The following is a 26,549-nucleotide window of genomic DNA, read 5'->3' on the forward strand; positions in this document are numbered from 1 at the left end:
CTTTATTCCAACTATCCTTGATATTCATGTCATTCAAGGCATTTCATCGTTGTGTAGCACCAAACCAAGTCACAGAGACTAAGAGTTTCTTTCTTTTCTGCCTTCGTGTGACACCGTTCAATAGCACAACTGTGCCCCTCCTTCACAGAGGGTAGTAGGAAATACAAAAATGAGTACGTCACAGCCTGTGCTCTCGAGGAATTTACAGTCTGAGGGGAAAGACCATAGAGACTACACACAGACCAAACAAGACTCCTGAGGGAGAGGACACCATGACATGGGTCAGGGTTTTCAAGGCCATTAAAGTGGATGCAACTATGGTACAGGTACTGATCCCCTACCACTGTACAGAGCTTATGGTTTTCAGAGTGCTCGCACATACAGCCCCACTATTAATCTTCTTAACCATATGAAGTGGTGATTATAGATAAGAATCCTCATTTTTATTTATTTATTTATTTATTTATTTATTTATTTATTTATTTATTTATTTATTTATTTAAGAATCCTCATTTTATAACTGATGAAGAAGTTAAACTATTGGCCTGGACTGCCAGCGGAAGAATTGGGACTCAACCCTAATTATTCTGACTCTTAATCCACTGGTTTCTTATAAATCTGCCACCAGCCCTAGCTCCTTACCCCCAGGTAGAAACAGCAATCGGATAGAACCTGAACCTTGCTGGCCAGGCTCATAATGTCAGGCCTCCAGAGGGAAGCTTCCTGTGAGCAGGACCTCTGGCTGTGAGCCAGCCCCAGGTATCTTCTGGATACTTTTTTTTTTTTATTTTTATTTATTTATGATAGTCACAGAGAGAGAGAGAGGCAGAGACACAGGCAGAGGGAGAAGCAGGCTCCATGCACCGGGAGCCGGATGTGGGATTCGATCCCGGGTCTCCAGGATCACGCCCTGGGCCAAAGGCAGGCGCCAAACCGCTGCGCCACCCAGGGATCCCCCAGGTATCTTCTGGAAACGCGTGTCATAGTGATGGTCTGGAGCCACCCGTGCTTCCCCCCTCTTCTGCCCCGTAGGGTCTTCCACCAAGGGCCTTAAAGAACAGCCCCGAGAGGGCAGAGGGCTCCACATCCCTTCTCCTCACTCTGTTAAGTCCTCTGTGTCCCCATTCCTCCTACATCACCGAACTGGGGAGGAGGAGGCAGGTGGGCAGAGGGGGTACAGCCCAGATGGACGACAGGCCCCTACACTGAGGGATCCCCATTCCCTGAATTTGCAGAGTCTCCCTCAATTCTCCTCCCCTCATTCCCTCTCCCCTCTTTGGTCTTCTAACTACTCCAACCTGCTTTACCCTGTGCCCCAAACTCCACTCTCCGAATCCCGTCCTCTACCTGCAAAAGCCTCCAGATAACCCAAGCCTCGGCGCCATCACCACCAGCAAAGCAGAACGTTGTTCTTCTCCGTTCTACTGAACTCTCTCTCTCTCTCTCTTTTTTTTTTTTTTTTTTTAAGATTTCATTTATTTATTCATGAGACACAGATTGAGAGAGAGAGAGAGAGAGAGAGGCAGAGACACAGGCAGAGGGAGGAGCAGGCTCCCTGCAGGGACTCGATCCCAGGACCCCAGCATCAGGCCCTGAGCCAGAGGCAGGCGCTAAGCCGCTGAGCCACCCAGGGATCCCCCCCCCTTTTTTTTTTAACATTTTCTCGTCGACTTGGACGAGGAGGCAGGGAAGTCGTCTTTGGCCCCAAGAGCCCACGGCCGGCCGCCCCCGCGGGGTCGCGGTCCCCCTAGGTCCCCTCCCTGAAATGGAGCGGAGGCAGGGCCACCTGGAGGACCGAGCGGGGTCCGACGCCGGCTGGACGCCCTCGAGGGGGCTCCGGCCTGGGGCTTGGGGGTGGGCCCCACCGACGTTCGCCCCCGAGGAGCGCAGTCCGGGGACCCGGGGAGGCGGGGAGGCGGGGAGGGCGGCGGGGGCCGGGTCCCCGCCTCGGACTCCCCCCGGGCCCTGCGCCCCCGGTCGCACGTCCCCGGATAAGACCGCGCCGCGCGCCCAGCTGCCGGCCTCCGCGGGTCGGGGCGCAGGGCCCGGGGCCTCCCGGCGCGCCCTCCCACCCCCCACCCCCACCCCCACCCCCACCCACGGCTCGGGCTCGGGCTCCGGCTCCCGCCCGCGCTCCCCTCCCTCCCCCCTCCTCCCCCCCGGCGGCGGGCGCGCGCGGTGCAGCATGCGGCAAAGCTCTTTGCATAAATTATGCTCATGACGCAGCAGCTAAAAAAATCCAAGTAGCAGAAGGAGGGAAAAGGGGGGGGGAGGAGGAGGGGGGGGCTGTGGAAGGGGGGAAAGGAGGAAAATCTCTCTACCTGCCCGCCCCCCCCCGCTCCCCCTGCCCGCTTCCCGGCCGCCCCCTCCGCCCAGCGCAGCCCGCGGAGTCCCCTTCGGCTCAGCCCAGCCCGGCCTGGGGGCCCGCGGGTGGCGCCGGGTCCCGACCGGCTCCCGGGCCGAGCCGAGCCCAGCCGAGCCGCTCTGGCTCCTTTGTCTGCGGGCGGCGGCCGCCCGGCCCCGGCCCCGGCCCCCCGGCCCCCCGGCCCGGGCTGGGAGATGCGTCTGTAGCCGGCGGCCGCCGGGCACCCGGGGCGAAGGCGGCTCGGGCTCGGGCTCGGCTCGGGCTCCGGTAAGTAGCGGGGTCCGGGGCGGGGAGGGGTTTGCACGGAGGGGGAGGGGGCCGGGCAGGGGAGGTTTCGGGTTTGGTTAATATGCAATGCCCGTAATTAGCATAATTTATATATTTATGATAAAGAGAGAAAAATGCCGCGGGGCCGGGGTGCCGGGACGCCGGGCCGGGGCGGCGGGGAGCTCGGGGAGCGGGGCTGCGCGCGGCCGCCCGCCTGGGGCCGCAGAGCCCGGGGCCGCGCCCTCGGCCGCCCGCGGGCCGGCGGGGCCCCGGGGGGGCGGGTGCACCGGGCGGGGAGCCGGGAGCCGGGGCCCGGGCCCTCCCGGGAGCCCAGGGGGCCGCGGACCCGAGCCCTCGGTACCCACACGGACGCCGCGGCCACCGGGAGCGGATTCCCGCCCCGGCCGAGAGCCCGGACGCCTGGGTTCCCGGCGGTTAAGGTCAACGGCGGCGGCCCCGGCGGCCCGCGACAGGTGGCCCCGGCCCCGTGCACCGAGGGCTCCGCTGGGACCCGGGGTTAGGAACCCAGACGTGGCCGGGAGCGAGCGGGGACGGTGGGAGGGTCACCATCGAGCGGAGCATGAGCACTTCATAAATATTTAATAACGATATTATTATTAATAAATAGTCATAATAATGGGCCCGGTAGGTGCTTCCTGGCCGTTCTCACCTGGCAAGGCCGAGGGGGCCCCCGGGTGCCTGGTAACCCCCAGTTTCGCGTTGGGATCCCCCACTCAGCTGTGCTTGGAAGCCCGGCCCCGCAGAATAGCCTCTGCTGCAGCGCGGGGGGGAATAAAACAAGGTCAGGAAGCCTTTCTGGGCAAATGAAAAGAAGTTCTTTGCAGAGATTTTGGCCTCATCTGCGCTTCCAGATGCCTTGTTCCCAAAGCAGAGGCTGGTCTTTAATTGTTTGTAGACACATATCCCTCCTCCCCTTTTCTTGGTTTTCTAAGGCGGCCAACGGTGCCAAGCAGGGCCTGCCGAGGAATAATTCCATGTATTCCATTTTGGTTGAAATCCTGGTGCCCAGAGCAATAGTTCTCTGACCCGTTTTGTTTGTTTGTTTGCTTTGTTTTTGCATATGTGTGCTGGAACTTTGTCTTGTTCCATGGTTGGACAAAAATACCTAGTATGTGCCGTGCTGCGAGCAATACAGATAAAACTTACCCTGTTGGGCATAGTTTTCATTTCAGTTTAGCTGGTGGTGGTAGAGGTTAGAGGGTCAAGGGAGGCAGGTCATAAATATGAAAACATGCAAGGTAATATCCTGGAATGATTGTGTGTGTGTGTGTGTGTGTGTGTGTGTGTGTGTGTGAGTGAAGGGGGGCGAGGGAGAAAGGGGAGCTATGTCTTCCCTTTTGAAGGTACTACCTAGCAATTAAAAAGTGAATCAGAAGAAATTTGCTTCTCTGCATTATGAGGGAACATGAGATGAGCTAGCCCTCTTATTTACTGGCTATAAAAAAAAAAAAGATTTACCGGCTATAATATCGTAATAGTAGTCGTTTACATTTTTTAATACTTAACAATTGAGAATATTTTTAGGGCAGCCCAGGTCGCTCAGTGGTTTAGCGCCGCCTTCAGCCCAAGGCGTGATCCTGGAGACCCGGGATCGAGTCCCACATCGGGCTCCCTGCATGGAGTCTGCTTCTCCCTCTGCCTGTGTCTCTGTCTCTCTCTCTCTCTGTCTCTCTCTCTCTCTGTCTCTCGTGAATAAATAAATAAAATCCTAAAATAATATTTTTATATGCATGCTTTACTTCAATTAAAAATAACAATTATTATTACTGAGCCTGGGTGGCTCAGTTAAGCATATGACTCTTTTTTTTTTTTTAATTTTATTTATTTATTCATGAGAGACACACAGAGAGAGGCAGAGACACAGGCAGAGGGAGAAGTACGCTCCATGCAGGGAGCCTGACGTGGGACTCGATCCTGGGTCTCCAGAATCACACCCCGGGCTGAAGGCAGCACTAAACTGCTGAGCCACCGGGGCTGCCCAAGCATCTGACTCTTGATCTCAGCTCAGGTCTTGATCTCAGGGTTGTGAGTTCAAGCCTAGCATTGGGCTCCACACTGGGCATACAGCCTACCTAAAATAAATAAATAACAAAAGTAGGGATCCTTGGGTGACGCAGCGGTTTGGCGCCTGCCTTTGGCCCAGGGCGCATCCTGGAGACCCGGGATCGAGTCCCACGTCGGGCTCCCGGTGCATGGAGCCTGCTTCTCCCTCTGCCCCTCTCTCTCTCTCTGTGTGATAAATGTGATAATTTATCTCTCTATGGTAGATAAATTAAAAAAAACAAAACAAAACAATAGTAGTAAGGGTTACATAGTGTTTGCTGTGTGCCACGCCCAGTTCTAAGTGCCTTCCGTGAATGTGACCAATTTAATCCTTACAATAACCCATGAGGAGGTACTATAATTTAGCCCCATTTTACAGATAAGAAAACTGAGGCTTGGGGAGATTACATGAGGAGAAGCACTGCTCAACCTGGCTCTTCTGCCTTTAAGCCTCAAGCTCTTTCTGTGTCAGAATGAGGGTCAGTGAGGCCACAGAGGGAATGGGAGGGAAGCTGGATTGCCACATTATGGAGGGTAAATGTGGTTAGGATTCTCCAGAACTTATTGCTACTTTTTTTTTTTTTTTTAATTTTTAAGTAGTTCTAGTACTGTGAATGGGGGCAAAAAAAATGGAAAGAGGATCTGTGTTTTGAGGGAGAAGGTAGGAAATATGAGGAGGCCAAATGATACGACCTGATTTCTTAGTTTATATTTTTGGCTCATAATCATTGACACCCCCGCCCCCAGCATATACCAAGTATTACACTAGGCACTGGAGTATGTTAATAAATGGACGTAGGGGCGCCTGGGTGGCCCGGTCGGTTGAGCATCTGCCTTTGGCTAAGGTCATGGTCCCCGGGGCCTGGGATCCAGCCCCGCATCAGGCTCCCTGCTCAGCGGGAAGCCTGCTTCTCCCTCTGCCTCTCCCCCTGCTTGTGCTCTCTCACTCTCTCTCTCTCAAATAAACAAAATATTTTTAAAAATAAATAAATAAATGGACGTGTCTTCTTGGAGCTTACAGTCTAGTGGGGGAATATATCTACTTTCTATTTTTCACATTTCATTTGCCCTCTCCCTTCACCCTGCCTAGGATGAGTCATGTTTGGGCACAAGGGAAAGGCAACAGGAGGAGAAACTAAATCTAAATGTGTCCTTATTAAACTAGTGTTTACTGCTTGCCTATATATGTCTAAAATTATATGTGATGTTTGGAAAAGGGGAATTAAAATTGGTCACGACTTTCCTGTCTTTTTCTCCTTCCTTTTATTATGGCCCATGTGAATGCTTCGCTGATCGGTCACCAGCTTTGCAAGGCATTTATCTCTGCTCATGGGATGGGGTGGGGGGCTGGCACTGGAGGAGAACTGAGAGTTTCTATTTTCCAAAGTGTCCTGATCCTTGGGAGCCAGAATAGGGCCCCTTCCAATTCCAGAGAGGAGGTTTGGTATTGTGCTAGGAGGATAGGGGTCTGGGGCAGCTGGACACTGCCTTGAATTTTGAATCTGCCGTTGACTTTCCTGTGCCCTTGGGCAAGTCACCTGGTCTTTCTCTATCTCCATTTCCCTGTCCATAAAACTGGGGATCGTAATAAGAGCACCATGCTAAGCATTTCACTTACGTGATCTCATATCACTGTTTTTTTGACAATCCCATAAGGTTTTCCCATTTAATCACCATTTATTTTATTTTATTTTATTTTATTTTATTTTATTTTATTTTATTTTATTTTATTTTAAAGATTTAATTTATTTATTCATGAGAGACACAGAGAGAGAGAGAGACAGAGACATAGGCAGAGGAAGAAGCAGGCCCCATGCAGGGAGCCCGATGCGGGACTCGATCCTGGAACCCTGGGATCCTGGAACCCCGGGATCATGCCCTGAGCCCAAGGCAGACGCTCAACCACTGAGCCACCCAGACGTCCCATAATCACCGTTTTAAAGATGAAGAAATTAATCGTCAGATTAAGACAGTTGCCCAAGTCACACAGCTGTATTATGGCCAAACTGGAATTTGAATCTCGGTTTCCCTCCAAAGCCTTATACCCTTACCTCTCTTTAATCCTCAGCTTTCTATCTATAAAAATGGGAGTAACAATAGCTAATTGTTCTTAGTTTTTTACACAATAATTCCAAGGTAAGCTGTCCTATCATTGATCCCTGAGAAAACAGAAGTAACCTGCCCCCCTGTGGAAAGTCACACAATTGGTCAAGTTTCTTTTCTTTTTTTCTTTTCTTTTCTTTTCTTTTCTTTTCTTTTCTTTTCTTTTCTTTTCTTTTCTTTTCTTTTTTCTTTCTTTTCTTCCCCTCCCTTCCCTTCCCTTTTCTTTTCTTTCTTTTTTTAAGATTTTATTTATTTATTTGAGAGAGAGAGCACAAGCAGGGGCAGGAGGCAGAGGGAGAGAGAGAAGCAAGCTTCCCACTGAGCAGGGAGCCAATCCCAGGACCGTAAAATCATGATGGGAGCCAAAGGCAGATGATGCCTAACCGACCGAGCCAGTCAGGCATATTTGCACTATGTATGTAATGTATGTATGTAAATTTGTATAACAGCTACCATTTTCTGAGCCTTTACTATATGCCCGGCATTGATCTAAACTTTTTACATGCATTAATTTATTCAGTCCTCACTATAACCCTATGAAGCACGTGCTATTTCTCTCATTTTTTCAGATGAAGAAACTGAGGCACAAAAGTTAAAGCGTTTGTCCTGAGGCCCACAGCTAGTAAATACCAAAGCTGAGATTATGAACCCAATGGTCTGTCTCCAGAGGGAGCTGGCTATAATAATACTGTGTGTAAAGGACATGGGTCCCGATAAACCATAAATGACTATCATTCTTCAGCATGTATAAGCGGGGAAATCTGTGTCCGGGGACCAGAAATGGAGAAGGATGGGGGGGACGTGCAGAAAATCCATCAGGCAATAATGACTTAGAAGTGACAGCCTCTCTGGATTCTAGCAAATTAAGAATGGGGTGATTAATGCTTGTGTGTGGGGATATGGTGACCCTTCACGCCAGGTACTAAAGCCATGTGGACCAGCGTGGCAGTGTTAAGTGGGGGAATTCTGACCATATTGGAAGGAAGAGCCTATGGGGTTCGGTGAAGGAGTAAATGTGCGTGGTGAGAGAGAACGCAAGGATGATGGCAGGGTTTTGGCCTGAGCATCTATGGAAGGATGAAGCTGCCCATTGGCTCAGATGGGGAAAGCTGCATGCCGATGGAACAGGTTTGGGTTAGAAATCAGGAGTTTGGGGGGGGCTCAGTCAGTTAACAATCTGACTCTTGATCTCAGCTCAGGTCTTGATCTCAGGGTCATGAGTTCAAGCCCCATGTTGGGCTCCACGCTGGGTGTGGAACCTACTTAAAAAAAAAAAAGAAAAAGAAATCAGGAGTTTGGTTTTGAACATGTTGAGTATGAGATGATATGAACAATCAGTAGGCATATGCATGTCTGAGGCTGAGGTGCCCTGGTAAGGTCCCAGCCCGAGATTGCGATTTGGTTCTCGTGTGACTGAGTTAGCCCATCTAGGGAGGGGGTAAAGAGTTGATGACACCATTCAGCTCAGCCCTAGTTACTGATCTATGCCAGTCCCCTGTGTCCTGTCATTGTGGTCCTTTTGAATGGCAGCTCTGCAAGAGGTAAGTGCGTACGCAGTTTAAATATGAGAGTAGTAGAGAGGGACACCTGGGTGGTTCAGCGGTTGAGCATCTGCCTTTGGCCCAGGGCGTGATCCCGGGGTCCCGGGATCCAGTCCTCATCGGGCTCCCCGCAGGGAGGCTGCTTCTCCCTCTGCCTGTGTCTCTGCCTCTCTCTCTCTGTGTGTCTCATGAATAAATAAAATCTTTAAAAAAGAAATTAAGAAAGTAGTATAGAGCTGGAGATACTGATGCCGACAAGCAACCTAACCTGAGAGAGTTATGGCAGATTTTTGAAAGGTGATTGCCCACAATAAATGTGGGATCGCGCCCCGAGCCGAAGGCAGATGCTCAACCGCGGAGCCACCCAGGTGCCCCAGATGTGGCTTTCTTTCAATTGAATACAGTTTACCTGTATTTCAGCTTAACTAATTTCAGCTTAACCAGCCATTCCTTAGAATCCACTAACTTCACGCAGGGTGTCCTTCACCTCTGAAAACGACTGTAGAACAGGTATTTTACACCTTGAAAACCGCTGCCGTGTTGTTAGGGGAAGGATGAAAACCCCAGAAATGAGTCTTGAGTTAAAAGTCTGCATCCCATACAAGAATTTCCATTTTCCTCCGCATGGCATCAGATTCTTCATACATAAGATGTCCTGTCTGAACCACATGCCACCCTGGAACAAGGAGAAGGGGACCACACGAGACTGCGGTAGGGGTCCCTTCTGTGGATCTTCTAGCACCTGCTCATGCACCACGACGTTGAAGCAGACTGGGCTGTAGTTCTCTGTGTGACTCCAGTGTTAGACTGAGGCCTTGTCCATAAAGCTGGGGACTGTCTTCTCCCCCGCTGTATCCCCAGGGCCCAGCCTGTAGGAGCCACTGAAGTATTTGTTGGGTAAGTGAAGGTTGAAACATTTCAGCATTTTTCCTAGTAGGACCTCAGGCTTCCCCAGGGGGTTCGGATTTGTTTGAGCTCCCCTGATGCTCCTCCTGGGTGCCTTAGGACGTCGCCCGAAGCAAACCCAGAGTGGATCCAGAGGAGAATGACACACAGAACCAGGGCCCCTGACTCGGTCCCCTCCGCTGGAACTCCTGGATGGTCCCGGATCTCTGGATTTTCAGACAGTGGGCAAATGCCTCAGCTCCCACGGCTCATTCCCTCCCCGAGGTTACCTGTGTTTTTAGATGTTAGCTCAGGAAAGTGAGGGATAAACGAACTCCCTGGGACCCAGCCGAGGTGCTGTGCCAGGTGTGAGGCAGGTGTCTCCGACTCCTCTCACTGGAGGAAGAAGACGAAGGAGGAGGCCCTGGGCCGGCACTGCCTCTTCCCGTCACGAAGGACTAGACGCTGAGGACCTGGGTTCACAGAAGCTCATAGAATTCTGAGAGTGAAAGGGGTGTTAGAGTCACGTGAGCCTCTCCGCTGCTCGACTCCCGAATAACACAGCCACGAAGCGGACACTCGCTTAGCCACCCTGTGAGTGGCCACGACAAGACTACGAGCAGGCTTTACGCCCCTCTCGAGCAGATGGATGGATGCCCCACAACGGATGGCTCCTGGTCCCTCCTGCCTAAAGGTGTTTGGAATTGGAAAATTCTGCCCCCCCCCCCGAAATGTATGTATCCAGCTGTAATGGACCCAAATTTACCTTACACACCTTTCCTCTTAGTTTTTTGTCTCTGCCATTTATTTGCCCTTGCAAATGACTTGCTGATTGACTTCCATATGTAATAAATGGCATGGCTCATCCCATTTCCCATGCAGAAGTGGTAGTCAATGGCCAAGCTCTTGGCAAAACTCATAGAAGGCTCCCGTGGACAAAATCTGGAGGAGGACATCAGCCAGGAATGAGGCTAGAGCCCAGTGAGGGTGGAAGATGCCTACTAGCTCTTCCTGTAGATTCCTCCGCCCCTCCTACAATCCCCTTGTCCTATCTGAAAAGGGAAGCCTTATTTATTCTTTTTCCAAATTGCTAGATGTCTTGAATTTCTTGCCCTTCCCTTCATGGCTACCGTAGGTAGTTAGAGAAGGAACCTCATGGTTCTTCTTGCCTCCTTGGCCAGGGAACATTCTGGCGAAGAGGTGAGCCAGCAATTACACTCTTAGGTATATACCCCAAAATCTTGACAAAAATGTTCAAACAAAAGCTTATACAGAAAAATTCACTGAAGCACTGTTCACATAACCAAAAGGTAGAAACAACCCAAACATCCCATCCACTGATGAATGGATAAGCAAAATGTGGTGTATCCATACGGTTGATTTTTTTTTTCAAAATAGATGAGCTTAATTGCCTACTAGACCATCCAGATGCAGTAGGTGATAAATGAATGGAAACCAGGATCATAAAAGTAGGAGGGAGGCAGGCATTTTAAACCAGTTTAGGTTTGTCCCCTGCCCCGCTCACTCTCCCTCTCTCAAATAAATAAAATCTTTAAAAACAATAAAATAAACTTTTAAAATAAAACTTTTTAAAAAAGATTTTATTTATTTATTTGAGAGGGCAAGCACAAGCAGGGAGAGGAGCAGAGGCAGAGGAAGAGGCAGACTCTTTACTGAACAGAGAGCCCCACAAGATTCAGGGCTCAATTGCAGGATCCTGGGATCATGACCTGAGCCAAAGGCAGATACCCAACCAACTGAGCCACCCAGGCGCCTCAAAATAAAACTTTTTTACCACAATAAACAGAACAATATATTAAAACTGACTTCCAGGATTGTCCAAATTTTTAAAATCATGATTAAAACACTTTTTTTTCACATTTCTTTAAATGTCATGTCTTCTTTGGCAAATTTATTCAAAATACATTTCCATTTATTTATATAACAGAGTGCCCTAAATTGAGGTTCATCATGATACCTGTCTCTAAACCCTAATGGTTTATATCTTCCCTTTAAAATGTATAATATCAAAAAAATAAAATAAAATGTATAATATCGGGCAGCCCGGGTAGCTCAGGGGTTTAGCACTGCCTTCAGCCCAGGGCCTGGTCCTGGAGACCCGGGATCGAGTCCGACGTCGGGCTCCCTGCATGGAGCCTGCTTCTCCCTCTGCCTGTGTCTCAACCTCTCTCTCTGTGTCTCTCATGAATAAATAAATCTTTTTAAAAAATGTATAATATCTTTTAAAACTGTACAAGTATCTTTTAATTACATTATCATTTTCAAAGAACTCCATGAGGAAAAAATTATGAATTAAACACCTGTAAGTTTTCCTCATTTCTGTTATAGTACAGCAATTGGTCATCTCACCTGCAGTGGCCTAGCAACTGAGAAAGGGCCAGATGACTGGCCCTCAAGAAAGCAAAATCTGACTACAGCTTCTCCGCTTCTTTTCAAGCAACCCCGTAACTGATGCAAGTCATTCTTTGGTCTATACATTATGCTAGTTTTAGTCCCTGAAGAAAGTCTTCCTTTTCCTGAACCTGCTTCACCAGTTTTGCTTGTTCTTCATTGAATCCTGGTTTGGGGATTCTGATTCATAAAATCATCCTTGGAGACCACGGCCTGCCCCAGGAGCAAGTGGATAGATTCACAGACATCAATATTGTTGAAGGTATTTTGCAGAATACGTACTTCCTTCAAATTTACTATCTCTGTGTTTAAAATATTCTTAAAGTTCAATCACAGTTTTCTTCGGGCGAAGATGCTGGTTTCTTTGAGGGGCTCTAATAGTCCTCATTCTCTACCTGAAGACGTTTTACCAGGCTGTAACAGGGATTAAACAAAGATCTTATTTTCCTTAATCATCGTCTAAGTGTTGCACTTAGAAGGTTCTTCTCTTGGGCTGCTTGTGTGGGGAGGTCGTGGATCGGCGCAGGCCTGGGGAGTCCTGGGTAAAGTCACAGAGAACTTTGATGCACTTTCTATCGTGGAAATGAAATCTTGGTTTGCCTCTCCCGGAGCCATGGCAGGGAGTACAGCAAGCCCACCCAATATTATCCATTATTCCACAGTTATAAAAAGGAGTGAAGTCTTGATACATGCTACAACATGGACAAACCTTGAAAACATTTTGCTAAGTAAAAGAAGGCATGAACAAAGGCCACATTGTACGATTCCATTTATATGAAATACGGAGAAGAGACAAATCTGTAGAGAAAAAAGCAGATTAGTGGTTGCCGGGGGCTGGGGGTGGCCGAGAAAGGGAGTAACTGCTAATGGATGTGGGGTTTCCTTGGGGGATGATGAAAATGTTCTGGAACTAAATAGCGGTGATGGTTGCACAACATTGTGAATCTACTAAATTCCACTGGGTTTTACACTTTAAAATGGACACAGTGGTGAATTTTGCACCAATCAATAAAATAACAACTGCAAAAATAAAGAAGAACCGATCAACCAACCCAGGGTTGAAAGAGGAGGAGGAAGGGAAAGATCTGGAATCTAGAACATTTCTCTGAGTTTATAGCTTCCTTATCTGTACCATGGTGGTAATAATGTCCCCATACCCCAGCTGGCGTGAGTAATGAGCATGAATAAGTGTTACGTAAACACTTAGCACTAGCAGCGCTCAAAGTGAATGTTAATTGCCTTCTTTTCTATGTAAGTATCTAAAGCTATTTGTCCCCTTTATACCTTTATTCCTTATGACTCTGTGGATGTGGCTCCAGCCACTCTGTTCTTCGCAAGGCTTCTCCCACTCTCCCTTACGGCCTTGACAGGCTGCTCGGCCATCTGGGATGTTGTCCAGCCTCCAGTTTTAAAGGCCAGTAGGGTCATTAGGCCACTGCCACAATCACTTAAGAGCCGATTCTGTGGGACCCACCTGCTGAATCAGACTCTCTGGGGATGCTTACTTCAGGGGAATCTGGTATCTGTATTTTTACTAAGTGCTCCAGCGATGAGTGTGCATATTCAAGTTTGGGACTACCGTCTTGATTTATTCCTATCTTTACCATCTCTTCCAGGAAGTCTGCTCAGACTCCTCCCCTGAGAAGCCCTCTGATAGCCAGAGTGTTCCTTTCCGGTGTCTTTGGTTCTCAATATCGCGGCCAAAGTCACCTTGGGTTCCCCTGGGTCTGCTCTCTCCCTGCAGGCTGGGCAACTCCCAGGGACAGATGCCTGGCCCTCTCTTTCCTCTTGTCACCCTGGTTTCCTCCTGAGTGTAGGTTCTCCTGGGATGCTGTAGGAAGACACTTCATTTTTATTTTTTAATTAAAAAAAATTAAAAAAAAATTTTTTTTTAAAGATTTTATTTATTCATTCATGAGAGACAGAGAGAGAGAGGCAGAGACACAGGCAGAGGGAGAAGCAGGCTCCCTGCGGGGAGCCTGATGCAGGACTCGATCCCAGGACCCCGGGATCACGACCTGAGCCAAAGGCAGATGCTCAACCACTGAGCCACCCAGGTGTCCCATTTCAGTTTTAAAGTCCTTAGAATCTTATTTCCTTACTTCTACAGATATTTGGGAGAACTTAGATTCTCTCTTCCTACCATTCTGCTCCTGACTTTTTGAGATGATATAGAAGTTGTATTACTGTGTCACATCAGCCTTTGCTCTTCCCGTCCCATGTCTTCCCACAGGATGTGCTAGGTGTGGGCCGGCCCCCACCCCACCCTGACAAGTGACCATGGATCCTGGAGCCGGGCCGGAGTCATCTCTGACTGTCAATGAGCAGGTATATTCTGGGGCAAGAAGAGGCAGGGGAGTAGAGGGGCATGGACACTGGGGCTGTGGCCAGGAGGAAGACCCCACAGAGCCCATCAGTATCTGTTTCCTACCAAAATTCATGGTCACTTCACCCATCCAGGTGTAGCTACCAGCAAGGATTTCTCAGGGGCTGAGTCGGGGGATTTAAGCTGTAACTTTAAAAAATCAAATTAAAATACACAAATAGTTTTTAAAATAAACAAACAAACAAATAAATAAAATATACAAATATGTATGGGGTGTCAGTAAAGCATGTGACTCTCGATTTTGGGGTTGTGAGTTCAAGCCCCATGTCTAAAAAATAAATAAAATATTTAAAATATATACAAATAATGTATAAGCTTACATAAGAGAACATATAGACATTAATATAATTTACTCTATTTTTTCTTATATATTTCATAGTTTTTTGTACTGAACATGTTTATTACATAATTTTTTATGTTTATTTTTGTTTATTACATAATTATGTTTATTACATAATTTTTTAAAAGGAAAAAAGGATTAACAATCTCTTAAAATGCAATTGGACTGAAGTCCTTCATAGGTCAAGATTGAATCAGAAATGGAACTGCTTTTGGAGGTTTATTTCATTCATACCTCCCTGATGGGTCACATTGTCACTTTTTCCAGCAATCTCTGGCTGGATTCAATTTTCAGGCTTATGGACCAGGTTGTGGGAGTGCCTTCGGGTACAGGCCAAGTGCAGGGGAGGCCTGAGAGAGCTTTTGAGTATACAGAGTGTCCCTGATGCTTGAATGGCCCAATTCAAAGCAGGTCAGTGACGGAGGTAAAGAGCTGGGGAGTGCTGGCTGTCTGAGCAGGAGAAGAAGACTAAGTGTTCTGAGGAGGCCCCGGGGCTGCTCCACTGGGATGTGGGAGGTCCCCTCGAGGCTGGAGCGTGCCCACCGATGGCACCACTGGACCAGCGGCTCACAGGGTACAAAGCTCCAGTCCAGGAGGTGGGGCAAGAGCCTGCATCTATAGGATTCTTGACCCTCGTTTCAGGAAGTTAGCTTGCAGGGAAATCTTGGCCTTTACCCCAGTGTTTTGGAAATAAAGGAATCATGAGCTTAAAAAGTTACTCAACGTTGTGGAATATTCGTTTTCCACCCCTCTATCTTTGAGGGAACTTCTATGAGGTTTCAAGAGAAGTGAAGAGGAATTTGCCTCTTGGCCCAGCTTAAGCAGTGGGTTCTGTGTTAGGGGCCTTCGTAACCTCACTCCAATATCCTAGCAGCTAAGAGGAAACCCTTGCAAGGCTGTGGGATCGGCCACTTACCACTCCCTGAACTGAGTCCAAGAGGGGGGCAAATAGTAATATCCCCAAGTGGTTTGGCTCTGTGGGGCCTTTCCCAGCATGTGTCAAGCTTTGCCCCTGTCACCAGGCCCCCAGTTCCTTTCAGAAGCTCCTTTCTTGGAATCAGGGAGCTGCGGCCCGGCCACAGACTGTGGAATTGTCACAGAGCGCATGACCATCAGGCATGAGGTCCACATCTTTTTTTTTTTTTTTTAAGATTTTATTTATTTATTCATGAGAGACACACAGAGAGAGAAGCAGAGACACAGGCAGAGGAAGAAGCAGGCTCCATGCTGGGAGCCTGATGTGGGACTTGATCTCTGGTCTCCAGGATCATGCCCTGGGCTGAAGGCAGTGCTAAACTGCTGAGCCACCCAGGTGCCCAGGAGGTCCGCATCTTGAGGTGCCCTCTCCTCTCTCCCCAGCCATACCCAGAGCTCTGCTCCCCAGGAGCTAGACTGGCCGCTCCCCACCAGCAGAGCACCCTGTCCTCTGTTTGCAGGTCATCGTGATGTCAGGCCACGAGACCATCCGCGTGCTGGAGGTTGGAGTGGATGCCCAGATCTCTGCCGAGGAGGAGGGCAAAGGGCTGGAGGGTGTGGCTGCCGAGGGCTCCCAGAGCAGAGGCCTTGGCGAAGCCAGTGAACCAGCTGGTGAGGCTGGGCCAGACAACCCGGACTCCTCTGCAGAGGCAACTGGTACGAGGCCGTCGTTCCCATCTGGCATTGGTCTACCTGTGTCCCTTTCTCTGGCTCCTCAGAGAGTTGGCATGAGTCCCTGGAGCCTAGGTAGCCAGCCTTAGGGTCTTGTTGGCTTCCTGTCCACTGGATAGCCTCTGCCACAGCTATACTTCTTGCTCAGCTCCTAGGGCTTCCTGCCCTCGTTGGCCCTGGAACTCTAGATGGTTTCGATCACTTCCACATCTGTACTGGGAGGGGTCAGGGTGAGGTGGGACGAGAATGGCAAGGCTCAGTTGAGGGGATTGAATTAACCTCAGGGAGGGAGGGCTGCAGGTCTAAGCCAGACCATTGGGCCCAATGCAGAGAGGACTAGAATCCTGACAGTCCTTCTGACTCAGTACCTTTGGTGGTAGATCTGGGAGGTCCCAACAACTGGGGAGAAGAGGGCATGTTACCCACCCTGGACTGAGGGTGTGGGTTAGGTAGGACCTTCCAGAATCCCAGCTGGGCTGATGTGAGTCAAGCCTGGTGGTCTTACTTGTGCTGTCCTCTAAAGGCAACTATAGGACAAGAGTGTGATTCTCCTGTATGGGGAACGGAGAGAGATGATCCACTCATAGCATCTCTCCTAATTACCCTGCAGCATAGCTGCGACACAACCAGGGCTGTTCTAGAGGCTAGGACTGGTGCCAGGCATGCCTCTCTGGCCGGCCGTGGGGCACCCTTTCCTGGACTCTTCTCGTTGATAACCTTGCAGCATAGACATCTTTTGCTAGAAACCTGGGACCTCCCTAATCAGGCCCCTCAGATTCCATGGTTCATCTCCCCTGGCCTTCTGCTTATCTCCCCTTCCCTAGATTGGAGATCTGGGCTGGTGGGGGTAGGCCAAAGGAGGAGGCAAGAAGAGGGCTAATGAGGCTTTTGGGAAACAGCAACTCCCTAATAAGAAAGTGCAAGACCTCACATCCCTTATTCTACCTGCAAATCAGTATGCAGATTCATTAGAGACCCTAATAACCCACAGTTATTCTTTCTCCTTTTGAATGAAGGAATGGCAGAACCCATTACCATGTCCCCCTAGCCTGGAAATGCTCTGCTCTGTGTTCAGGCCAGGATGGGCATCACCTCCTGGGGGGCAGTGCCCTGGAGAGCAGACAGCAAAAGGGATTTTACATCTGACCACCCTTCTGATTCCTTTCCGTGGTGGGGATGGGGCCCCTTTTTAGAAAATTTGGGAGGTTTTGTAAGTTTATCCACAGTGTCCTGATTTCCGTTTTTACTTTTTTTTTTTTTTTTTTAAAGAGGGAGGTAGGGGAGGGGGCAGAGGGAGAGAGAGTCTTAAGCAGGCTCACGCTCATCACGGAGCCCGATGTGGGGCCCAATCCCATGACCCTGAGATCAGGACGTGAGCTGAAATCAAGAGGTGGACACTTAACTTACTGAGCCACCCAGGTGCCTCATCCATTTTTACTCATCTTCTGTATCTCATTTCTTCTGGTGCCTTAATTCTGTTCCTTGTCCAAACTGCTCTCAGGAATGGATCCTGAATCAGCTATTTATATCTTAGCATGAGTGTTCATGGTAGTGTGCTTCTCCTTCCAGAGGTTTGTATTCTGAAGCCTTTCACGAAAGTCCTATTCTCTGTAAAGGAATTTTAGTTATCATCAAGAAGGTAAGGGGGGTATTTTGACAGTACCTCCTAAGAAGCTGCCAACTTAGACTGTGGCCTTGCAGTCTTTCTAGATATATAATACTGAGAAGAGTTTCCTCTTAAAACAAAACTAAGTAATGGGAACTTTTTTTTTTTTTTTGTATTCGTGAGAGACACAGAGAGAGAGAGAGACAGAGACACAGGCAGAGGGAGAAGCAGGCTCCATGCGGGGAGCCCGATGTGGGACTCGATCCCAGATCCCAGGATCATGACCTGAGCCGAAGGCAGACACCCAACTGCTGAGCCATCCAGGTGTCCCAGTATTGGGAAACTTTTTCAGGATGAAAAAGATCTAGTGATTTCTATCACTCTAAATTACTACCCAAGTCCTTGTCACAAATACGTACTTTTTAAAAAAGATTTTATTTATTTATTCATGAGAGACAGGGAGAGAGGCAGAGACACAGGCAGAGACAGAAGCAGAAGCAGGCTCCCTGCGGGGAGCCCTATGTGGGACTCGATCCAAGGACCCTGGGATCACGACCTGAGCCCAAGGCAGATGCTCAACCACGGAGCCACCCAGGTGCCTCACGAGTATGTATTTCTATAGTTGTGGCCACCAAAGGTAGACCGTAGTAGGACACTTATCACCATATTATTCCTATGGCCATTTCCTTTATTGATATAGATTCACAAACCTGATTCTGGTTTTGGCTATTGTCAAACTGTCTGGTTTTTCATTGTCATAACTGGTGCTGCTTTGTGTGTCTTTGTATTGGTCCTTTGAAATTTTTTTTTCCTTTGAGGTGTAGTCCACCAGAATTCCTTTTGAAGAGAAATCAGTTGTGTACATAGGGGAAGTCATCACATGGAAAAATATAAACTCTGTCAATGAGATAGAGTCCCACATCATGAGAGGACAAGTAATTGGCTATAAGGTACCACTTGCCTGTTCAGCCAGAAAAATCAACAGTGATAAAACCTCAAGTGGGTGGCACTGTGGAGAAATAGGTACATTATTGATGGTTCTGTGAATTGGCTCAGTCTTTCTGAAAAGCAGTCTCGCAGAAGTGACAAAAGCCCTAAGTGTATGCAAACCCTTGGGCCCTGGGTCCTACTTCGGAAATAAATCCTAATAAAATGATTATCTCCTTTAGATGGTAAGCTTTTCTCATTCATATTCATCACATACCCATTTTCCCGCTTTCCTTTTTTTCAATTGCATAAAACTTTGCCAAGCAAAATATTTTTTAAATTTTTCATAGATTCAGAGTATCTATCCTTATATCCTCTGCTTTTTTTTTTTTTTTTTTTTTCCAATAGGATTGTCTTTCCCCTCCTGGGGAGATGAACCTACCATTTTGTTTTCTGTTTGAATTTTAGAAGGCTTTAGTTATTGCCTGTTTGTCTCTTTAATTCCTTAAACAATTGGATTTTTTTTTTCATTATATACTGTAAACATTACGGTCCTCAGTTAGGTTGCTGCCTTTTCAGATTAAAACAGAAGCTGGGAATGCAGGGTTGGAAGGTCATCTAATTCAATGGTTCCCACTCTGGCTGTGTGCTGTATCAAAAATGAGCTTAAAAGAAGAGAGAGGAGAGGTTGCTGGCCTCCACTCCGATTCGGTCATCCTAGGTTAGGGCCTGGAAATCTATGCCCAGCCAGTATTAAGAGGCCGCTAGTCTGGTCTAACCTCAGTCACCCAATACATAGTCTCACCCTGTATTATATAATAACCCCCTCCTCATTGTTGTGTGGCTTTGAAGAGGTTTCCTTGCAGGGGTCCCCAATACCTGACTAAGTCGGGGGAGCAAGAGGAAGCTATAGCCTGGGCAAAAAGCTCTGGTTCATGGGAAGTTCCTTTAGAAGCTCAGTGAAGCTTCTCATCCGGGCTTCAGACCTCAGGCACCGGCAGAGAACAGCTGCCCAGCCTGGAGTGCCCCTGTGTTCCGGAGTGAGGCAAAGACCTGTCCAGTTTTCAGGGATTGTCACTTCAAGGACTTGGCCCTCTGGCAGTCCTTGTAGCCTTCCCCCAGCCAGCACCTGCCTCCAGGTGTGGACAGTGGTTCAGAGGCTGGAGCCAAGGAAGTTGCTCCCATGCATTCTAGCTCCTTCCTTCCCTGACAGTTGTTCACTTTGGGCCCTTCTATTGATTATGCCATAGGTCACCGTGTCCTGTGGAGTCAGGAAAGGAGCGACCGAGAGCCAACTGTGCACAGGCCTGCATATTCTCCAGCTAGATGTGGGAAAAAGGTTACCCCCCTTGCAGGTCTGGCACAGGGCTCCCCAGCCTCCCATTCCCTCTACCTGTAACATTTGGGAAGTGTCTCCGGGACCAGGGAAGGCCAGCGATTGGCCTTGGGTTATGCAGAAATACAGTGTGAGGCTGAGAGTTGCCACCTCAAGCTGCAACGGGATGCTCTATCTGGTGACCCCTCCACTCATACCAGGCTCACTCCTTGTCCTTTCTCTCAATGCCACATGAAGTGAAGTCTCTCCCGGGGATCCCTCCGAGTCCTGCCCCCGCTGTTGCCACCTTCAGCCAAGCCCCGAGCCAGCCTCAGGCATCGCAGACCCTGACACCACTGGCTGTACAAGCTGCCCCCCAGGTAAGGGCCACCCAGAGGGCTGAACAGAGGGCCCTGGGGCTGGAACCAAAGCGTGGGATGGCCAACGTGGGGTGGCCGTGGGATCTGGGAGTTTCACGGGTAGAACAGGGAAGGGGGTGCGGCTTAAAGGGGAGAATGTCCTCCTGGGCACCTCTGGCCTCTCCCCACCCCAGATCCGGCCCCGTTGGGAAGATTAGATGTGTGTTTGCCAAGTCCCGTCCTTGGGTCCAGCAAGGGTTGTAGAGATAACATTAACTCTTTAAGGCCACTGGCGTTTCCACTTATCTCAGGACTCAGTGAGCCTGGTACCCTCCGGTGGATGCCTGGAAGAGTTAATGTGTGGCTCAGAGTCCTCATTTAGAGCCGGGGGGGCAGCCCCAGCACAGCGAGGAGCTGCCTGCCAGCCCCCCCCCCCTGCCCTGCTGAGCTCCCTGTGGCCCTTGGCTACAAGCGCAGACCTGCAAGGCCCCTGGCGGGGGTAGCCCCCCATCAGAGCATCCCGTGGGCCTCTGTATGGGCCCTGCCCCTGCTTCCCGGTCCTGTGGGAAAGGCAGAGGCCCAAGAAAGGCCTAGGAGGCGACGGACCGCGGTGGGAGAAAGGCCTGTGCCCCCTTGCTGTCCTGGGAGCCGGGCCAGGCCCTGTCCCCCCCGGGCAGCTTCTCTGAAGGCAGGCTAGTTGGCCCAGGCACCCCCAGGGCTGGGCCTCCGGCTGGGGCTGGGGCTGGGGCTGGGGCTGGGGCGGGTCTCTCCCCCCCCTCCCGCCGCGCTCCCCCCACGGCCCTCAGAATGCTTTGTTTGTGCTCGACCGGGTCTCAGAGACCCGGTGTTTGCGCTGTCGATGTTGATTTTTTTTATTTTTTTCTTTTCTTTTTTGAAATCTTGTTTGCTTTTGCAGGTCTTGACTCAGGAAAACTTAGCCACAGTTCTGACAGGAGTTATGGTTCCGGCAGGGGCAGTTACTCAACCTCTTCTTATCCCCATCAGTATTGCAGGTCAAGTGGCTGGTCAGCAGGGGCTGGCCGTGTGGACAATTCCTACGGCAACCGTGGCCGCCCTCCCAGGACTGACAGCTGCTTCTCCCACGGGGGGCGTTTTCAAGCCACCTTTAGCCGGTCTGCAAGGTAACGGCAGCTCTCCCCAGGACGGCAGCAGGCCCCCACCGCCCTATACCGCTGCCCCTGCGCCCGCGCTTGCCATGCTGGACTCAGAACCCGCCGCCCCGCGCGGCGACAGCCCGCCCTGGAGTCTGCACCCGGTGTCGCGGGCCCCGGCCACGGAGCGGCCGCACCACCTCGGGACTCTGGGCCCGGCCCGCAGGCCTGTCTGACTTCGGCCAACCGGGACGCCCCGGCCCCCGCCCCCGGCCCCGCGCCGGAGCCCGCCCCCGCCGGCCTCCCGCAAGGCCTCCTGCAAGGACCGCGCAAGATTCGGCTTCTGGCTCCGGACCTGACCGCTCCCGCCCCGGGGGGGATGAGATGCCGCTGCCCGCGCTGCCCCAGGACGCCGCCCCGCTCGCTGTCCCCGCCCTCCCCCGTGGGCCAGGTCCCTTGGGATGGAGCCGCCCGGCCCGGCCAGGCGGGTGAGCGCCGTGTCTCTGCCTTGCTCCGCAGCAGCCGCCGTGCTCAACGCCGCGCTCCCGGCCCCCGCGCCCGCCGCGCCCGCCGTCCCGGCCGCCCCGCCCGCCCAGCCGCGGCCCGCGGCCCAGCCCCAGCCGCTCTTCCAGCCGCAGCCGCTGCTGCAGACGGCGCCCGCCCTCCTGCCGCAGCCCCCCGCCGCCGCCGCCGCCCCCGCCGCGCCCAAGCCGGTGGACGCGCCCCCGCAGATCGCCGTGCAGCCTGCAGGCTTCGCCTTGAGCCCGGGAATCGTAAGCCGCCGCCCCGACGTCGGGCCCGGGGCCAGGGGCCAGGGGCCAGGGGCGCGGCGGGGCTCGGGGCCCCCCCGCCCGGCCTGCAGCCCCGAGGGCTCGCTCCGGGCCCCCCGCGCCCGCCCGGCCACCAGCGCGGACCACCCGTCCTCCGGAACCCGACCCTCTGCACCCGCTGCACCCGCTGCACCCGCTGCACCGGCCCCGGAGGGTGGGGTGACGTCTGCGGATGGCAGCCTGGGAGCTGCAGCTGCGAGGAGCCCGAGGCCCACGCCCCGCGTGGCAGGGGAGCCCGGGGATGTGGCTACAGCAGCCACATCAGCCGCCCCGGGCCTGGATTTCCCGTCCTGCCAGGCTTGGCCTGAAACATTGGCCAGAGCTGCTCCTCCGTGCGCGGCCCCACCGGTCCCCATTCACATCCACCCAGCACCTGGCTCCCCCCGGCCCCCCCCCACCCCAAGAGCACTCAGCCTTCCCCTCCCAGCCTTGGGCTCCTTCTGGCCCGACGGCCTCTGAGCAAGGCTCTCTCTCCCCCCGCAGATCAGTGCTGCTTCCCTCGGGGGACAGACCCAGATCCTAGGCTCCCTCACTACCACTCCGGTCATTGCCAACGCCATTCCCAGCATGCCGGGGATCAGCAGTCAGATCCTCACCAACGCTCAGGGACAGGCAAGTGGTCAAAGGCAGGGCTGAGGGGTGGGGGCCGTGGAGACGCTGCCCCGAGGGCCAGGACTCGAGCTCAGGGCCCCAGGAGCTGGACCAGGGTGTCAAGCTGCTGGTCGCACCTCTTGTGTGGCAGCTCTCTGCGGATGCTGAGCCCAGGCAGGGGTGTAGCCACCACCCTGCCCTGCAGGTGCTCACTTCTAGTTGGGGGTTTTCATTGGTGGAGCACCCACTTTGTGGCCAGGCTCTCTGTGTTAGGCACTTTCTCGCACATTATCTCCCCTCATTTTGAGTGCGGGTCTATTAGGTGGAGATTTTCACGCCCGTTTTACAGGAGAGAAGGCTGAGGCTCAGAGAAATTAAGGTAGGGCAGGGATTCACATCCATGGCTGTGCGAATCACGTGCAGACCTATTCCTGCTCCACCACCGCTCTGGAGATAGATTGAAGGAAGCAGCTCCTAGAGTATGAACCCTTTTCTCTATTGATGAGGAAATTGAGGTCCAGGAGGGTTAAATGAGTTAAGTCCCTTCCCTGCCAGTGTGGGGATTTGGGCAAAGGACAGAACCAGACACTGGCCTCACCCCTGGGGTCCCTGCGTTGTTTCCCCCCAGGTTATTGGAGCGCTTCCGTGGGTAGTGAACTCGGCTAGCGTGGCAGCCCCAGCACCAGCCCAGAGCCTGCAGGTCCAGGCTGTGACACCCCAGCTGTTGTTGAATGCCCAGGGCCAGGTGATTGCGACCCTGGCCAGCAGCCCCCTGCCTCCACCTGTGGCTGTCCGGAAGGCAAGCACGCCTGAGTCCCCTGCTAAGAGCGAGGTACAAGGGCTGGGTTGGGGCAAGGGCAGGGGTGGGGCAGTGGGGGTCAGGCAGTGCTGTCTGGCATGGGCTGCCTCCCTCAAGACTCCAGGGCAGGACAAGATTATCTTCTGACGTCACTGGGAAACAGAGTACCTCCCCAAAGTGAAGGCCCAAGCGACTCCCCACATACTCTGTCCAGGGAAAGAGCACCCCCCCAACCCACCCACCCCCACATACCAAAAACACGTGTATGTCCCCGCAGAGGCCAGTGCCATGCTGAGAAGGCCAGGGAGGTGGTCAAAGGAAACTGAGCCTCCATTAGCTCTAGGATGAACAAACTGCCAGAAAAGCCCCAGGAGGTTATTCTCCACCCCTCCCACTTCACTCCTGCACTATGCACTGTGGCTTTGAATTTTCCTTTCTTTGTTCATTGCAGGAGCAGTTTTGAGTGCCTACTATATTCCAGGTGCTAAAGATCTAGAGATGAGTAAGATGATGCCCTTCCTAGCCGTAGGTAGCCTGGCGCTGGAGGCAATTGCAAGCCAGCATGACAGAGACTATGATAAGGACATGATAAGGTGCTGTGGGGACCCAGACAGAGAAGGGAGCTCTTGACAGACCGGGGAGTTCAGCAAGACCTCATAGAGAAGGGATGTCGAACTAATCTAAAGGGATGAATTGGATGGAAGAGTGGGTCTACCTCTATATAATTGTAGGAATTACAATGTGCCAGAGCAGGGGCTCCCAAACTTGAGTGTGTCTCAGAACTACCTGGGGGACTTGGAATGCAGATTCCCAGCACACACACACATTCCCCACACCCCCCCACACCCCCCCCACACCCCCCGGAGTTTCTTATTTAGTAGGTCTGGGGTGGAGCCCAAGAATTTGCATTTCTAGCAAGTTCTTAGGTGATGCGTAGGTCGTGACTCTCCAATGTGGTGTGCTGCTTCCAGGCTTTGTGAATAACCTCTTAGCCTCATCTGTAAGATAGAAATTATCGGAGGTTATGAATGTTTTTTTTTAAATAAAGATTTTATTTATTTGTTTGAGAGAGAGAACGAGAGCAGGGGAAGACAGAGAAGCAGGCTCCCCACAGAGGTGGGATCCCTATTCAGGGCTCTATCCCAGGACCCCAGGATCACAACTTGAGCTAAAGGCAGATGCTTAACTGACTGAGCCACTCAGGTGTGCTAGAAGGTTATGAATGTTAACAGATGTATTACATATAAGACAGTTAATACCCCGGTACACAGGAAGCACTGAAAAAACGATGCTTTTATTTTATCACTGTTATTGTATATAGTGGGGACTCATGAAAGGGCCTTTAGCAGGGAAGTGGCTAGATGTGTATTAAAAAGAAGTTACGTGGGGTGGGGGGGCACCTGGGGGGGCTCAGTTGGTTAAGCATCTGACTCTTCATCTCAGCTCAGATCTTGATCTCAGGGTCATGAGTCCAAGCCCCAAGTTGGGCTCTAAGCTGGGTTAGAGCCTACTTAAAAAAGAAATTACCTTAAAAGAAAAAGAAAGGAAGAAAGAAATTACCTATTATCCAGGAAGAGCTAAGAACTGAATTGTAGCGAGACTTGAGTCGTTGTAACCTGCTAGGAAGCCACTGAAACAGTTCTAGGCAAGAAACGAGGAGCCCTGACCTAAGGTTAATAAGGCTCTGGGGATGAAGAGAGAATGGGCTTAATAGGTCCCAAGAGGTAGAAGCCCGGAATAGGACCCATCCTAGAGAAATCTGCACTTTTTAGGAAGCTTTTGTTGTTGTTGTTAAAGATTTTATTTATTTGAGAGACAGAGAGAGAGCGAGAGAGTGCAAGAGACAGAGCAGAAGCCGGGAGGAGCAGAGGGAGAGGGAGAAGCAGACTCGCCCTGAGCAGGGAGTCTGACTCAGGGCTCAATCCCAGAACCCTGGGATCATGACCTGAGCTGAAGGCAAAACTCTTAACCTACTGAACCCCCCCCCCCCAGGCTCCCCAGGAAGCTTTTATTTTATTTTTATTTTTATTTATTTTATTTTTTTTTGAAGGCAGCGCTAAACCTCTGGGACACTGGGGCTGCCCCCCAGGAAGCTTTTTCTTTGTTTAAATCATACTAGGGCGCCTGGCCGACCCAGTCGGTAGAGCATTCGACTCTTGATCTCAGGGTCATGAGTTCTAGCCCCATGTTGGGGGGAGCGTTTACTTTTTAAAAATCATATTAAAAATACTGATTGTATATATTTATAGTTTCTCTTGATAAATATGATATGTGATTTTTATAAAAATTCCAATATTGGGATCCCTGGGTGGCACAGCGGTTTGGCGCCTGCCTTTGGCACAGGGCGCAATCCTGGAGACCCGGGATCGAATCCCACGTCGGGCTCCCGGTGCATGGAGCCTGCTTCTCCCTCTGCCTGTGTCTCTGCCTCTCTCTCTCTCTCTGTGACTATCATAAATAAATAAAAAAAAAAATTTTTTTTAATTCCAATATTATGTATAATGGAAAAAAGTAAAAATCCCTTCCAATTCTACTTTCAGAGATGATGTCTGTTGGCAACTTGTTTTATGTTCCTCAAGGTTTTTTTTTCCTGGAAATTCATGTGTATATTTTATAGGAATTGTTCTATAAAACCTGTTTTTGCTTTCCTTTTTTTTTCCACTTAGCACTGTGACCCAGAGCTCTTTGTGTGTAATTAAGAGATTTACCATGTTCTTTTTATTTTTATTTTTTTTTAAAGAGATTTTATTTATTTATTCATGAGAGACACAGAGTGAGAGAGGCAGAGACACAGGTAGAAGGAGAAGCAGGCTCCAATGCAGGGAGCCTGACGTGGGACTCGATCCCGGGTCTCCAGGATCACGCCCTGGGCTGAAGGCGGCGCTAAACCGCTGGGCCACCTGGGCTGCCCACCATGTTCTTTTTAATAGCTGCACAGAATCTCACTGTAGGGAAATATCAGGAGTCACTTGCCAGTTCCCTGTTAAATGGACATTCAGG

General features: G+C 50.9%; 1 protein-coding gene across 5 annotated transcripts in view; it reads left to right on the forward strand.

Moving 5' to 3' along the window:
• Positions 1-2,481: 2,481 nt before the first annotated feature.
• POU6F1 (POU class 6 homeobox 1) overlaps positions 2,482-26,549 on the forward strand; it is a 29,549-nt gene continuing 5,481 nt past the window's right edge. Inside the window, exons 1-9 of one of the 5 annotated variants that reach the window (XM_072797877.1) lie at positions 2,543-2,632; positions 8,975-9,237; positions 13,871-13,965; positions 15,800-15,995; positions 20,117-20,238; positions 21,134-21,359; positions 21,849-22,102; positions 22,643-22,771; positions 23,379-23,582. In XM_072797877.1, coding sequence (XP_072653978.1) covers positions 13,918-13,965; positions 15,800-15,995; positions 20,117-20,238; positions 21,134-21,359; positions 21,849-22,102; positions 22,643-22,771; positions 23,379-23,582 — 1,179 coding nt within the window. In that variant the 5' untranslated portion in view covers positions 2,543-2,632; positions 8,975-9,237; positions 13,871-13,917. Of the gene's footprint in view, positions 2,633-8,974; positions 9,238-11,530; positions 11,900-13,870; positions 13,966-15,799; positions 15,996-20,116; positions 20,239-21,133; positions 21,360-21,848; positions 22,103-22,642; positions 22,772-23,378; positions 23,583-26,549 lie in introns of those variants that run through there. The other 4 variants (XM_072797876.1, XM_072797879.1, XM_072797878.1 and 1 more) reach the window with 4 other exon arrangements.

Source organism: Canis lupus, chromosome 25 (assembly GCF_048164855.1).
Source record: "Canis lupus baileyi chromosome 25, mCanLup2.hap1, whole genome shotgun sequence".
In the NCBI taxonomy this organism is placed as follows: domain Eukaryota; kingdom Metazoa; phylum Chordata; class Mammalia; order Carnivora; family Canidae; genus Canis; species Canis lupus.